We start from the raw sequence: 15,381 nt of genomic DNA, 5'->3' as shown, positions 1-15,381 counted from the left end.
GGAGTAATTGACAGGATATGGGAAAAAGGCTGGGAAACAGGAATGAATGGAATGCTCTTTCAAAGAGCCAGCAATCACAATGGTCCAAATGGCCTTCTGTGCTGTAAAGTTCTGCGACTTCTAAAGGAAACTTCAGGGCAGACAATTTAAACAGTGGGCAATTAACAACTGGAGCTGGTTACCACAAAAGGGGTTGTTGAAGACAGGGGTTATGGGACTTGTTTTAAGAAAATGGGAGGATGGTAGGGCAAGAATGTTGGTAGGATGAGATCAAGGGGGCGGAAGGACCATCTTCATCCGAATCTCTCCTTTGGGAAAGATAATGCCAGTAAACTGTCTGGATAAGCGCCTCTTGTTAAGTGCTCTGGGACGCTACCCCTCGTGAAGTGCGCTATGATACATGCAAGTTGTTGTTGCTGTTATCTTTTTAAAAAAAAATGCAAGTGGATGTTGTCGTCGTCGTTCCCAGTCCGTTTCACCCACCAAAGATAGAGTCGATTCACTTTTGCAGTATATTCTGTGAAGCGCTTTGAGACGTCTCGAAGACGTGATAAGGCGTTACGTCAAATGCAAGGTTTTTTATTATTATTATTATTATTATTATTATCCTTCTATTGAGAACTGCTCAACTGAACCAACATCATCTGCCTGTGTGTGCGTATGTGTGTATATAAGGTAAAGCGCGGTGCACGTTGGGAGTTGTAGTTCTCGGGGGAGGGGAAGGGGAAACGGTGCCGCGGTGCCGGCCGGGAATCGGGACTGCAAGTCCCAGGGTGCAGTGCGGGCGCGGCAGGGTGCGCGCGGAGGCCACTGGGAGTCGCGGACGGGCGGACAGTGAGGAGCAACAACAGCGGCGGCGGCGGCGGGAGTTCGGGCCCGAACCGCACACCATGAGCTCGGGCAGGAGGCCGCCGAGAGAGCGGGCAGCGGAGCACGGCGCCAAGAGGCCCGCCTCACCCAATGTAATTGCCTGTTAACTGCCGTTCCCCCCCCCCTCACCTCCACCCCCCCCTCTCTCTCTCTCTCTCTCTCGGTGCGTCGTGGAGCCCGAGGCCTGGGCCTGGCTCTGGGTCCAGACAATAACAGAGAGAGAGAGAGAGAGAGAGAGAAGAGGCTGTAAACACAGGGAGTGGTGGGGGCTGGAGAGGACGAGAGGGAGTATGTGTCACAGGAAATGGGGTGGGGGGGGGGCGGCGCTGTAAACAATAACTTGCGTTTATATAGCGCCCTTCACGTGGGGTGGGCTCTGTAAAAGAGGGGGGGGGGGGCTGTAAACACAGGGGGCAAGTGTGGGTGGGGGGGGGCTGTAAACACAGGGGGCAAGTGTGGGTGGGGGGGGCTGTAAACACAGGGGGCAGTGGGTGGGGGGGGGCTGTAAACACAGGGGCAAGTGTGGGTGGGGGGGGCTGTAAACACAGGGGGCTAGTGTGGGTGGGGGGGCTGTAAACACAGGGGGCTAGTGTGGGTGGGGGGGGCTGTAAACAACAACAACTTACATTCGTATAGTGCCTTTGGGGACGAGATGGGGAGAGGGGGGGGAGAGAGTCTGTGAACATAAGGAGGGGTGGGGAGTGGGGGGGTGTCTGAGAGGTTAGGGGTAAAGTGACGAATAGGGGAAGTGTGTGTGAGAGTAATGGGTGGGGGGGGGGAGAGGCTATGGGTGGGGGGGGATAGATGGGGAGTCGGAGGAGTGTGAGAGGAAGAGAGGTGTTTGTGATGGTGCTGGGGATGAAGAGTGAGGGTGAGGGGGGGGGGGGGAGAGTGTGCCAGGTATCGGTTACCTTGCTCAAGGATCCCATCTTTGAGGTCATACGACTGGTCAGAGAGAGATTCATTGAGGGAGGTGGGTAAGAGTGATAGATATTCTTTGTTGGAGGGGTACCAAGGCCAACTCTAGTACTTTGGCTGACATCAGCTAACTCGACCTAGACCTTCCTCTTCTCTGTAACAATAACTTGCCGCTCGTGTATATAGCGCCCGTCTTGTAGGCTGAGTGCTTTACAATGTTGAGGTTGAATGCTCAGCCGAGAGAAATGGGGAAGGTGAGCATAGAGAACAGAGGTAGGTTTTAAGGCCGAACTTAAAGACCGAGAGAAGGGTGAGCCATCATATGGTAGAGAGGGAATTCCGGAGGTTAAGAGCGTAGAATCTGATAGCTCAATAACTGATGATGGAGGAGATAGGGTGAAGGATATGCATAAACCACAAGTTAGCAGAGAAGTAGTACAGGAGGAGATCATAAAGTTAGGGAAGTGCCATGACTTGAAGGGATTTATAATTTCAATCATTACCACCTGGGCAGTTGCAACTGGGAAACTAAGATGTATTTATTGATTTATCAGTCAAGCAATAGGTTGATTGCTACAATTTACCATTGAACACGAGCTTCCAAGTACTACATATTAGCCTACGGTAATATACCATTTGTTTTTAAGGACTGGCCTCTTCCCAACTCTGAAAGCTTGGCTTAAATAGTTGCAACCTGTTTTTATTTAATTGGAGAAAGATTCTATCGTAACATGTTTGCAACATGCAGTGAATGGTTTATTTCCTGGTAGTCTGCCAGAGAAATGCTAACTTGTAGGGATGTAAGGTGTATGACACATTGTGCCAGTCCAGTTATAACTCCATCTGCGCTTCCTGCACAATGCTTACTGGAAAGTTTTATTTCAAACTTATACAACATTAACTTGTCACTCACCTGAATAAGTTCTTTAACAAAGAAAATGTAGTCCCAAATAAGAGTTTTCGTCTGCAAGTACAGTATTTGTTTCTGAGGACACTTTATTCCCGACACTTTGAGCTAGATTTTAGCTTAGATCCCAAAGGTGAAAGGTGATGTACTAGCACACTATGTGACATTGTTCCCTGTCAATGCGTTTAATATTTAAACTTACGTTATCCTGCAGGAACAGTACCTTTAATACTAATTGCCTTTGTTAGAAAAAGCATTTTATTGTATAAGTAAAATATTTACTACTATTAAATGAAGTGTGAGGTTTGTTTCTGCTCTGGAATTCACAGGTCTCTTCTTTGCAGGGTAAAGGATCCTCCACCTGGGATTCAGCTGACCTGGGCGATGACGAGAGGAAGCTGAAATTCCTGAGGCTAATGGGAGCTGGGAAGGTACCGGCTACTGAAGTTGCTTTCTAAACTGTTCCAAACCGCTCCCTCTCCAATAAAACGCTCACCATCCAAGACCTTAGTGTCGACGAAAACATCAACATCCTCGCCCTCATCAAAACCTGGGTCACTCCAGGCGACACCTTCCCCCTAACAGAGGCCACACCACGCGTCTACACCTTCCATCATACCCCACGACCTAACTGCCATGATTGCAATGTGACTCATCTCTCGGTCCACACTCGGCCTATCCCCTTACTCCTCCAGAACCTTCTCCTCCTTTGAGCACCTTACCCTTTATCACTCCTCCAACCTTTCCCTCAAAATTCTCCTTACCTATTGCCCCCCCCAAGCCCTCCGCCACTGTCCTCTCCAACATCTCCACCCTCCTATCTTCCCTCTCCCTCTGTTCCGAACTATTCCTCATCCTAGGCGACTTCAACCTTCACTTCACCCCCTCCTGCTGTATCTCTGTTGACTTTTCCCTCCTCCCTCAACCTCTCCCTCTACATCACTCCACCACCCACGTCCACGATCACCCTCTCAACCTGATGATCACCCAGGGTCTCACTGTTTCGGAGCTCACCATCACCGACAAAACCATCTTGGACCATCATTTCATCTCCCTTAACTCCTCAATCCCTCTCGCCACCTCCACCCAATCCACTGCTATCTCCTACCGCCCCTGGAAAAAAATTTCCTCCCAGCTCCAACCTCCTTACTCCTCTACTCACAGACATCATAAACCTCTTCATGTCCACCCTTTAAAAATGGCACACTCCACCTTACTAAACCAACCCGGACCCATGGCATCTTGTTTAATCCTCAGCTATCCATTCTACCCCACATCCGTGCCATGACCCACTCTGCCTTCCCCCACCTCTGCAACATTGCCCAGCTCCACCACTGTCTCACGCCGCAGGCCGCCGACACCTGCATACATGCATTCATAACATCCAGGCTTGACTATGCAAACTCCCTGCAGCCTGTGTCCTGTCCTGCACCGGGCTCTGTGACCCTATTACCCCCATCCTCGTCCGAATCCATTGGTTTCCCATCACGCAGAGGATACAGTTCTCACCTTCAAAGCCCTTCGTGGCCTTGCTCCCCCCTACCTCTGCGACCTCCTAACCCCCTACCAACCAGCCCCCTCCGCTCAGCCGCCTCCGGCATGATTCACGTCCCCCGCCTCGCCCGCTCCACCATTGGTGGGCGGGCCTTCAGCCACTCTGCCCTCACCCTCTAGAACTCCATGCCATAGTCCTTCCGCCTCTCCCCCTTCCTTGCCTCCTTCAAGAACCGTTTCAAGACCCTCCTCTTTGACCGTGCCTTCGATCACCCTCCTTCCCCTACCTCCCCAATCCCGACCCCCAGCTTGGGTCTGAAATATTGATTATCCAGTGCCTTGGGACGTCCTACTGACGTGAAAGGCCCTTTACAAATGTAATTTTGTTGTTGTTAAATTGGGGATGGGAGAGAGTATTACAGCTTAAACTGCAGTCTGCCTAAAATCATGACAGTCTTTTAGAGGGTAAAAACATTGTAGAGCCCCTTCCTTAAGCTGTGTGCCTACAAGCTTTAAAACAAACCGTTCGCATGTTCAATTGGTTCGCAAGACAGAAGAACTAGTAATCTCAACAATTTTGAGAGCGAAACGGATTGGTAACAATGACAACATCAACTTGCATTTTTAAAAAATAACAGCAACAACAACTTGCACTTATATAGCACCCTCACGCAGGGTAGCGTCTCAGAGCACTTGACAGTGGTGGAGCATGACACTGAGCCGGGGAGGGGGAGGTGACTATAGACACGGTCGAATGGGAAGTTTTCAGCCGCGACCTGAAAATGAGGAAGGAAGGGGCAAGGCAGAGGAATAGAGGAAGAATGTTCCAGAGTTTCAGGGTATAGTGCCTGAAAGGTGAAATCACAAAGGTAGCAGGTGTGAAAACCAAACGCTAATATAGTCAGAATGTTTCTGGGATCTAGTCTTAGAGTGCTTGATGGCAACCCTGAGAGCATTTTCTTCGCTCCTGCTTACTTGACCGTGCAATGTGCTGTGTTTTTCAGCAGAAGGATCAGACTGGCCGGCTCCATACAGGAGATCACAAGTCAACCACAAGTCACTTCAGGACAGGTGAGGACAAAAATGGGCATTTCCCTCAGTCGTTATTTTAGGTGGTCCTGGCCCTTGTTTTCTGGCTTGATAACCTGAAGAGGGAAATATCCATGATCTCCCCTTTTAAATAATGTTTAAGTGATTATCAGGCCTAGGTCTTGGGATCATTTGTTGTTTCCAAGATGGGGAGAGCATGGATTTCTCATCTCTTTAGTTAATGAATTAAATACAAACAGTCCACTAAACTCATACCAGAGACAAAAAATTCCTCTCTGAGAAAAGACTCTGGGAAAGATGGAAGAGGATTGTGGCGCTTACCTGGAGAGGGATGGTACTTTTGGTAGTTGTCAATCATTTCTTCATTATTAACGTAACAAACACTTTAAAACTACCTCAAATTTTACCCCTACATTTCATTTTAAGTGGATCAATTTTGGAAGAGATCCTGCAAAGAGAAATGGCAGCTTTAACTTTGAGAGAAGAGCCATCACTGAGCTGATGAGGGCCTATAATTATCAATTCTATTCATAATGACAAGAATGACTTTCAAGAAGACATTGTATAAGTATCGGGGTATTACTGACAATATACAAGAATTACTGTCTTTGGTATGCTGGTTTACTGTCCTCATAATCCTGCCCTTAAAAACTAAACAGAGTAAATGACCAGGAAGCTTCCGGTATGGAGAGTGACATTGTTTGCTTTGTAGGTGACGAAGAGAAGAAAATCAACGAGGAGCTGGAGCATCAGTTTCATCAGAGTTTGGACAGTCAGCTTTCAGGGAGAAATCAGCGGCATTGTGGGTTGGGCTTCAACGAGGTAACCTTCACATGCTATCTCGCTCTTTATCCTCCCTTTCTCACTGCACTCCTTATCTAAGCACGCTCTGGAACCTTGACTCAACTAATTCTGTACAGTAATCTTTCACAGGCCTGGTTAGCTTATCCCATCTTTCTGTGTGTGAAATTACACTGCCTCACAAATTACACTCTTGACTCACCGTTACGGGCCTTCCTGAGGTTTGGAGGTTCTGGGAATGCTCCAACCGCTTTGAAAAAACTCACTGCAGGATGCACCTAGCTGCTCCGTGTAACAGGCATCATCAGAACAGTGGAGTGAATCGAGGCTGTTCCTGTGAATCCATAACGCCAGATATTTCCCTTCTGTAACCGGGAGAGTATTGACTGGAAAGTGATAACCATAGACTTTACTTCCCCTGTAACTTGCAGCAAAGGCTCATGCTTTAGTTTGCTAGTTGCACCTCCAGAATGAATTATGAATGGCTGTCAGGTGGGGCAAAACCAGGATTAAATCCAATACAGCTGTGATGTCAATTAAGGCAGATCAATGTTGAATCCAGCACAAAACAACTGTAGAATGTTACAGCATAGGAATGGGTCATCCAGCCCCTCAAAGCTGTGCTGGCGTTTAACTCCACGTGAGCCTTTTATATTTGTCCCATATCCTTTAATGTATAATATATCCTTCATTATATTTTTAAAATTATTCACCAGATGTTGGCTAGGTCACTGTCAAAAATATCTTTTTCTTTTCAAATACTGCCTTGAGATCTTTTAATTCCCACTTGAAGAATGGAAAGATGGGACCTCGATTATTATATTGTTCCTTGAAGGCATCTCTTCACTATAATGCTTCACATACTGAATTTGAGTGTCACTCTCACCATGGAGCTTGAACCCACAACCTTCTGACCCAAAGACGAGAATTCAACAAACTGAGCCAGGATGACGCCTGAAAGATCAGAAATCGAATAAAAATCATTTGTTTGACCTATTTTGCAGCCTAAACCACCAGAAGTGGAACAGGTCAGCACTTCAGAGGAGTCAACAGCCGACAGCAGCTTGAGTGACTCTAAAGATCAAATGGATGATGCGTTGGAGCATTTTCCCGAGTGTGCAGAATCCAGTGACGAACCACACCAGCCCGATGCCAAAAATCACGGCCTGAAAAGCTCGTACAAAATGATGTTTGTAAAGTCATCTACAAACTAACCCAATTGCTTGGGCACATCCCGTATTCTGTCAGTTGTTCCAGATTGCACATTTTACTATAAAGGAGTGGGAGAAGGGATCAACATTGGGTTTAGTTCCAGGTCTTTTACTGTTTTCAAAAACCAAAATCAGTGCTACATGACTGAATTTTCATTTCATATTGTATCCCTTTCTCCTTCCATTACCTTTTTTTTAAAAAAAAATATTTAGGTGATATGTGAGTGGTAGAAGATTTGACTCCCGAAAATGTTTTTCTGATTTTTATTTTTCTGATTTGATCTTCCACAATCTAGTGTGTACCACAATATTTCCTGTTTATAGTTTTTAATTAAGCGTTTTGAGTGTCTAAAGTAGAAATTAACTAACCCTCGCCAGTGTCAAAGTAATTTATAAATACATATCATTTGTGCAAACTTTTGTTTTTCTGGAAAGTGATCTACTTCCCGTGCGGGAAGTGGATTCGATTTGAACGATAAAGGCTAGTTGAAACTCCACTTTTTTGAGAATTTTTAGCTGTTCATACACACTGTATATAAATAAAACATGAAGAAAAATTACTTGTGTTAAAAATATTTCTTGCTATCTGGTAGTTGTTGTTATAGGACAGTGGTATTGATGATGTGGCCCAGGGATCTTCTACACACACACCCCTCCCATATATCTTGGCGCTTGGCAAGCTTGCTGGCCTCCATTCGTAGCCTGGGGAAATCTAACTGAGCTAGGATTCCGTGTGGTTTCTTCCTTCAAGCAAAAGCCAGGGCTTTCCCAGTTCCCATAAGCAGGTTAAAGGGCTCCTAGTAAAATTAACCTGCAATAGAATTTAATTAGTCTAATTCTATAGTATTTTTCCCCCCCCCCACTTCCTAGTACTGTTTCACCTGGGAGCTGTTCACTGCTGTATGGGGAGATTCCAGGCTGATACCTGCACCCCATCCTGCATGTTGCAGCAATCCTGAGGGTGGTGACGAATCCTTAGAGCAAGACATTGGTTTGGGATTTTTTTTTGTCAGGATATTCTGTTTTGCAAGTCAGAAATTCCTACATACAAACAGCACATATTAAAAGACAAAGGCCACAATGGGTCTACAGCAAGCTCTCTCCCTCCCCCCCACCCACCCACCCTGCCGCTACCTTCAATGAGAACGGTTTGAAATATATTCTCTCAAAACAAAATAGTTTGCCTATGACTGCCCCACAATTGGAAAATTGCACCAGGCTCCCATTTGTGGCACCATCCTTGATCCTCCAAACTGGCTCTTTGTAGCCATAAATTTGTGGTGTGGAAGTCAATTCCATAACAATTTCCCTTTAAACATCAAGGCTGCTTTTAGTTACTAAAAACATTGGGATATAACTTCTTTTGAACTTGCAAGTCAACCAGATTGACTCGGTCCCTATGGTGTGACGTGTCTGGGAAAAAGCCCCACATTCTGTAAACTTGCAAGCTCTGATCACTTGTAGCCATTAAGCCATTCATTGAGCCGGTTTCAAAAATATGTAGTCGTGTTTGACAGATTATGTACCATACTTGGAACATGTGCAACTTGTTTTGAGTTTTACTGTTGTGCTTCATAAACTTATAACAAACTGTAGTTTTGTGTTTTTTCCCCCTCAGAGAAATCCGATACAGTATGTATATTTATATTTTATATATATATATATAAAAGAATCATCCTATGTCCCAGTATTCAGTATGCTTTTGGATTGTTGGTATAAGAAAAAAAATGACTTCACAAACTTTGTAGTCCTCAATTATTAGGTTAGTCTGGGAGCATTTGCCTACTATTTCACTTAACAGATTAAAGTCAAAGCCACGTGAGCAGGCGTATACGTGATTGAGTGATGATGGAATGAGCTTGCAGAGGGGCCAAATGACAAGCAAATTATTGGTATTACTTGAGCCGAATTTTGCTACTTCACCCAAAAATAACATGCCAATGTGCATACGCAGACTACAGAAGAAAAGTTTAAATTGTTGAAAAAAATTGCAGTTCGGTATTATAAATGCGTAGCAAAATCATGTCAGCTGAAACTCAATTTGCAGGAGGCTACCGATTAGAACCAATCAAAATAATTGTACTTTGCAGACTATATAAAAAAGAGAGAACAGGGATGTAGGTGCCGATCATGCAGAAGCATGTATCCCTCTTTTCCCTTTTCCCTCATAGAATTTCCAATATTGGCATAGTTGTCAAGACAACATACAGGCAAAACACAGACCATCTAGTACTCAGCCACAGTTCCATTTACAATGTACCTGTGCATCTATAGGCTCTGGCTTTAATACAGTTGTGTACTTTCCAGCACTAATACACCACGGGATCCCCAAACTAAAAATGCCCTTTAGAATTTTGAGGCTTTGAACTGCAAGTAGTATCTTAAGAAGTTTTAATAGCAACTACACTTCTGTTGGTTCAAGATGATCAATACAATGCTTCAAACAGAATTGCAGGCTCTGTGATGTATAACATGCACTTTGTCTTGTTCTTTGTACCGAGGTTCTAAGGACATCAATTGCATTTTGCCTATATAATGCAATGAAAGTTCTTGCCCTTTTGAGCAGTACAATTCACCAATCCATTGGAATGATACTCCAGCCAGGAAGGCATAGTTAAACTCCCTGCTTTCCTCTTCCTCAACCACATTTCAACTTGACGAGCACTTAAAATAGGGCTCTGGACAACTTGGAATGTTGAGTTGCTGATGAACCTGTGTGCAGTTTGCACACAATGAGGGATATTTAAATGTGGCACAGCTGAGAATTTGAAGTGGTATTTCAATTGGAAAGCTGTCCAATTTATGTCTCTCAAAGACAGTATCCTTTCTCCTAGCCTGCCTAAGCAATGCAAATCATGCCTTCAGAACAATGTTATTCAACACCCAGCGAGGATAGTTTATGAAGGGCACATTCCTAACTTCTGTGGGCTTGTGAAATTGACGGATCAAAAATGAAATCAACCTAGACATTTTCAATATGCGAATAAGATATACAGATACAAGAGTATCAACCACATTTGTTGGCAGGCTATTCCATTCTATGAGTCTTGTCTATGATTAGTTAAAAAGTAAAACTACTGTATCCAGAGAACCTCAAAATATATCAATTGTGATCTCACCTGTTTCTTGTTTCATCTGATCCAGGTGATCTGCAGACACTTAACTCATTCCATTTCTTCATAACTCATGCTTTCCTGACACATTCTTCAGCTAGCCACCTGGATCTGTAAATGTCGATAATCTTCACTCGTGGAGACTGGGGTAAAGCTTTCAGTCAACACTTCTGTCAAGTCCTGATTCCCTACAATTGTTTTTTCACCCAGTGTATCATTTTAATGGCCTTTTCTGATCTGTTACCTTCTATTTGCTTGGCACAATTGGCTGCCGTTACGCCCACAAATTATACAGGCAATTCACTTTGCAGTATATTCTGAAGCACTTTGAGACGTCTTGGCTACATAATATGACGCTATATCAAATGCAAGGATTATTATTATCTGGGACTTGCACCAAAAAGTTATTGGGATCCCTTTTACTGTTATATCTATTCAGATTAAATCCGACTTAGAAAAGAAAAAAGACATGCAGGCAGGAGGGGAGGGGGGAGGGTGGGGGGGGGAAACTTTGACTTAGATAATTAAACAAGAGTTCAGAAAACCTTATTTCTTCCGAATCTAAGAGATTTAAATTTGAGTGTTTTCCAGAATTTGAGTGAATTTAAGAGCAACTCAGAACCAGAATGGGGAAACTCTGAATTAAACCTGAAGTTACGGCAGGTGGAGTTAAGCCCTGAGCAGGAAAGATTATGCATTAAACAATAAGGATGCTTCACAGATTATACTGTAACATGGATCGACTGTATTTTGTGGGCGAAACTCGCGGCAGCCATTTGCGCACAGTAGTGTCCCACAAACACTCGTAGATTTGGTGACCATATTATTACAGTAGTTCTTTTTTGAAGGGATAATTACTCCGGGAAAGCGATCCGCTAATCAACTTACAACTGGGTTCCTACTTACTGTGAGGTAAACAGAGGCGTGTGGAGTAAGGAAACTTGCCTAAGTTTTCACCCCACCCGGGAATCGAACCTGGGTCCTCTCGCTTGCGAGGCGCGCACGTTACCCTCTGCTGTTGCTTCATTACCTGCTTTCTGAAAGCCACATTGAACCCACTCTATTGGAATTCATGGAGCCTTACATGCCAACCATCTATTTCAAGCTCAGAAACTGAGAAGGAATTTGAGAACCTCTCAATAGGAGAAACTTTGTTTGAGGGATGCGAGTAGCCACTTTGAGAAAGAAACATTCCACAAATTACTTGAATGGAAAGTGCGATGCACGTCCATTGATCTGTTCGGCACTACATTGGAGCGAATCTCTGGGAGGGAAACTGGTTCCTGGTGTTCTATTAAGTCCAGACAATTGTCCGTAAGCTTGTGTGTGGAAGCTAGGGTGGCAATAGCTCGGGTTTGCAGGGAAAACAGTGATGGTGGCGGAGGGCGGTGGATGGTAAGCACATTAGAAATGGAGGAAGTGTCTGCCATCATTACAAACACTGAGGTTTCACTGTTGCCAGAGAGCTTGTCTGGTCTGTCCATTGGGTAACCAGAATTTAGCTGGAAGCGAGTGTCAGGCAGATAGAATACCTCTCATTCACACATCCTGAAGTATCTACAACTGTGTCTGATTTATAAATACAGCCACTGCTGCCACCTCTCATTTTTAAAGAGTCATTGCTACTCTTTCTGATTCACAATGGATTCCTTTCAGTCTGGAGTAGAGGCGAATGTTAGACAAAGATCATCTTGCTTTTAAAATTACAGTGTGTTCAGGCAGTAAACCCAATCGGTTTCTTAATGCCACAAGCCAGAAAGTAGGAGAGAGCTTGATTTGTCTCGCACTTCATCACATTGAAACATCTTAAAGCCTTTTACAGTGATTACTGTCAGGTGTGATAATGTTTTTGTATGCAATCTATTTTGCCACTATTTTGCACCAGCAAAAGTTCTCACAAACAGCCATGATGGAGGATTTTTAGCCAGATCCAACAGGCAAAACTCTCTTCTTTCAAATTATATCACGAGATCTTTAACATCCACCTGAAAAAGGCAGGCGGGACATAGGCCTGATTTAAAAGAACTTCACTCACCTGTGACATTCCAGCACTGTACTGGAGTGTTAACCTGGACTGCCAATTCAATACTCCATGTGGGGTTCGAACCCACAATTTTCTGAACCAAACTGAAACAAGAGTGTAAAATCCTGGGCTTTTGGGACCCACAGATTATCAAATCTCTTGCTGTGCATAATTTCAAAAAGATTTTTTTCCCCACACAGTAAAATCCATAATCCACATGCTTGAAAAAAATAATGAAAGTATCGCTTAGCAGATCAAGTTCCCGGACTCCTGATTGCTTTCATCATGGATGCAATCGTTCGAGACTGTTATCACATTGGCTTCACAAATGTGATAACAAACCCTTGATAAACAAAAAGGCTTACCACAGGGCCCCTTTGTTTATCATTCATCTACTCAATAATAATGTTAATAACACAGCTTTACACATTAGACAACTAGCAGATCAATGGGATTTATTATAATCAAGGTAATTTTGTCTGAGAGTTCAGATTGATAACGAACCACTCCTGACTTTATGCTGTTGTGATTTATGACTCCACCTAAACCCCTTGATGAGATTTTCCTATAATCAGTCCCACCCACCCATTATTCTCTGCGTACTGAAAGAACACTGTGGACTTTGTTCCGCGCACACTTATTTGACAGATGTACAAAACACCAACTCTCAATGCATTCCTGCCACTGGAATGTTGTGTATGTGGAACAGTATATCTTTCTTGCTTGTCAGCAATGGCTAAGAGCTGCTCCCAAGGGTAATTTAGTCAAACGAGGACCAGATCCCTGTCCCATAAAATCCCAAGCAGCAATATTTTATTTCGAACACTGTAAAAAATGAGTTCAGAGCAGAGAAGGTTCAGAATCATTCAAAGCATTGTATCGAAAAATACTCATAAAGTTCCCCAAAGCCACATCCAAAGCCATGTGCCTTCTTAACCAGCATCATCCAGATTTCAATCTATCTAAAGAATTATGTTCTTACAGGATTCCGTGTAAGGGCATTACTCACTGTTGATTTTCTTCTGTTGTGCACTGCACCAAGTGTTTTATACCAATGATTCCAAAAACACACAGCATAACCCAGTCTAGAATAATAATCCTTACATTTGTTATAGCGCCTTATCATGTCATTGAAATGTCTCAAAGCGCTTCACAGAATATTCTGTAAAGTGAATTGACTGTATATTTTTGTGGGCAAAACGCAGCAGCCAATTGCGCACAGCAGTGCCCAGAAACAATCGTGGATTTAGTGACTAAATTATTATAATTATATTTTTGGAAGGGATTATTACCCCCGGAAAGCGATCCGCCAATCGACTAACAACCATGTTCCTACTTACTGCTAGGTAAACAGAGACATGTGGAGTAAGGAAACTTGACGAAGATTTGCCCTGCTGGGAATCGAACCTGGGTCCTCTTGCTGGCGAGGCGAGTGGTCTAACCAATATGCTACAAGACTCCACAAATTAGAATACAGCAAAAGCAAGAGATATGGAGGAAAGGGCCGGGGATACTATAATCTTGTGATTTAGGATAAACTAACAATCCAGTACACAGAGATTCCGTTTTTTAGATGAGACATTAAACTAAGGTCCTGTGTGCCTGTCCTCCCGTGTGGCTCAGGGAGTTTCTCCTGGCATCCTGGGCAACAATCCTCTACATTTAAGGCATTCACCACATGGATGTGGGACCTTACTGTGTGCAAAATAGCTAAAGCATTTACCTACACAAAAACATAATAGTTACTGTAAAGTGATTTGAGACATTTAGGCATCCAGTAGATTCTAAACAGGGCAATTTCCCACATGTCGGGCTCCAAACAGACAGAAGAAGGTTTGTTAGCATGGCAGTCATTTTGCATTTTGCATATTGACCCATTATTACTCTTACAAAGAACATTGTTACTCTTACAAAAACAAAACCATGTATTTTAGTTGAAATCTCTTTTTTTAATATTTACATATAAATGCAACTTTTTTTTCCTGCAGATTTCAAAAGAGTTGGTTTACTTCAACGCCCTTCCTTCTCTCTTCGTGTCATCGTTCAAAATATTCTTCCCGCCCATGCGTTCTCTCTCTCTTCTCCCACCACTCCCCCCACCCATCTTTCATGATCTGTATTTTTTTCACTCCACTTCTAAAGCGTTCATCACAACTGTTGGCGGTGGGCGGAAATCCGTTTGGTTTTGGCAACAGTTCACTGTGGCAGTGTTTGGTTCAGACAAAATAAATTCATTTTAAAATCGCGTCACCAAAAACAATGTTCTGAGGAGATTAGATGCTGATTTCAAATTCAAAAAAATAGATCAGTATTTCAGTGTAAATCAGGGATGAACCAGTGTTTCCATCCTTTTGTTCTGTAGTATCTATACTCACCATGAAATAGCACAATAAAATATTGCCGCGAAAATCAGCCTAATGAAAATTGAACACATATTTCAAACAGTTAAATTGCTCTGAATAATTTGCATTTTTTTATAAACTTGTTTCAATGTATCCTGATTCTAAAATGCAGCAAAACCAGCCTTTCATGGTGTGTGTATATATATATATATATGTATATATTAAAAAGTGCAATATCATATGTTTTTAAAAAAACATGTTAAAACCTACGCAAACAACTCTTGTGTTAAAGACTTTTGCACCCAACATGAAAGTCACTGAATGTTTGCTAAAATGTTTTTTGTATGTTTAGAAAAATAGCTTCCCTTTTTAAATGTTCATCCAGTCATGCAGTGATCCAGTTCCCAGGTCACATCCAGCAAAGTTATTTTGCTTTTTTTTTGAAGTAGAAAAAAAATCTGTTGATGAGATTATGTTGGTCTCCAGCTGGTTAGTACAGGCCAAGTGTAATACAACACTGCTCTCGGTCGCTTTGTGGCAATATTTTCCTCTTGCTTTGCTCTCTCTTCTTTGTTAGTCTTCAGCCAGGGCTTTAGCTAATTTGGGGAGAAAAGGCATAGGTGAGTCTCTCCTCCTTATGAGTCCTGTTAAC

At 43.4% G+C, this 15,381-nt stretch overlaps 2 protein-coding genes across 7 annotated transcripts in view; one reads left to right on the top strand and one right to left on the bottom strand.

Moving 5' to 3' along the window:
- Positions 1-767: 767 nt before the first annotated feature.
- cunh11orf58 (chromosome unknown C11orf58 homolog) lies at positions 768-7,811 on the top strand. 2 transcript variants are annotated; one of them, XM_042341277.1, is made up of 5 exons: positions 768-962; positions 3,040-3,126; positions 5,197-5,260; positions 5,952-6,061; positions 7,045-7,811. In XM_042341277.1, exons 1-5 carry the CDS (start codon positions 891-893, stop codon positions 7,252-7,254), a joined length of 543 nt encoding a protein of 180 aa, XP_042197211.1. In that variant the 5' UTR covers positions 768-890; the 3' UTR covers positions 7,255-7,811.
- A 6,609-nt stretch (positions 7,812-14,420) lies between these two features.
- The window catches only part of plekha7b (pleckstrin homology domain containing, family A member 7b), a 151,425-nt gene continuing 150,464 nt past the window's right edge, over positions 14,421-15,381 (bottom strand). For all 5 annotated transcript variants that reach the window (XR_006085546.1, XM_042341311.1, XM_042341313.1 and 2 more), the window contains one exon: positions 14,421-15,325. Coding sequence is in view for 1 of the 5 variants with exons in the window: in XM_042341313.1 (XP_042197247.1) it covers positions 15,303-15,325 (23 nt within the window). In the remaining 4 variants the exon portion in view is untranslated. The remainder of the gene's footprint in view (positions 15,326-15,381) is intronic.

This window comes from Callorhinchus milii, unplaced genomic scaffold (assembly GCF_018977255.1).
Source record: "Callorhinchus milii isolate IMCB2004 unplaced genomic scaffold, IMCB_Cmil_1.0 Scaffold17, whole genome shotgun sequence".
NCBI classification, from domain to species: Eukaryota; Metazoa; Chordata; class Chondrichthyes; order Chimaeriformes; family Callorhinchidae; genus Callorhinchus; species Callorhinchus milii.
Note: the sequence above shows the minus strand (reverse complement) of the source record. Positions and strands in the feature narration are given on the sequence as shown.

Bases quoted from the DNA above. Each gene is read 5' to 3' on its own strand.
- cunh11orf58 (XM_042341277.1), top strand. From the start codon at position 891: ATGAGCTCGGGCAGGAGGCCGCCGAGAGAGCGGGCAGCGGAGCACGGC. The intron at 3,127-5,196 runs GTACCGGCTACT...GTTTTTCAGCAG, and splicing joins GGCTAATGGGAGCTGGGAAG to AAGGATCAGACTGGCCGGCT. The intron at 5,261-5,951 runs GTGAGGACAAAA...TTTGCTTTGTAG, and splicing joins CACAAGTCACTTCAGGACAG to GTGACGAAGAGAAGAAAATC.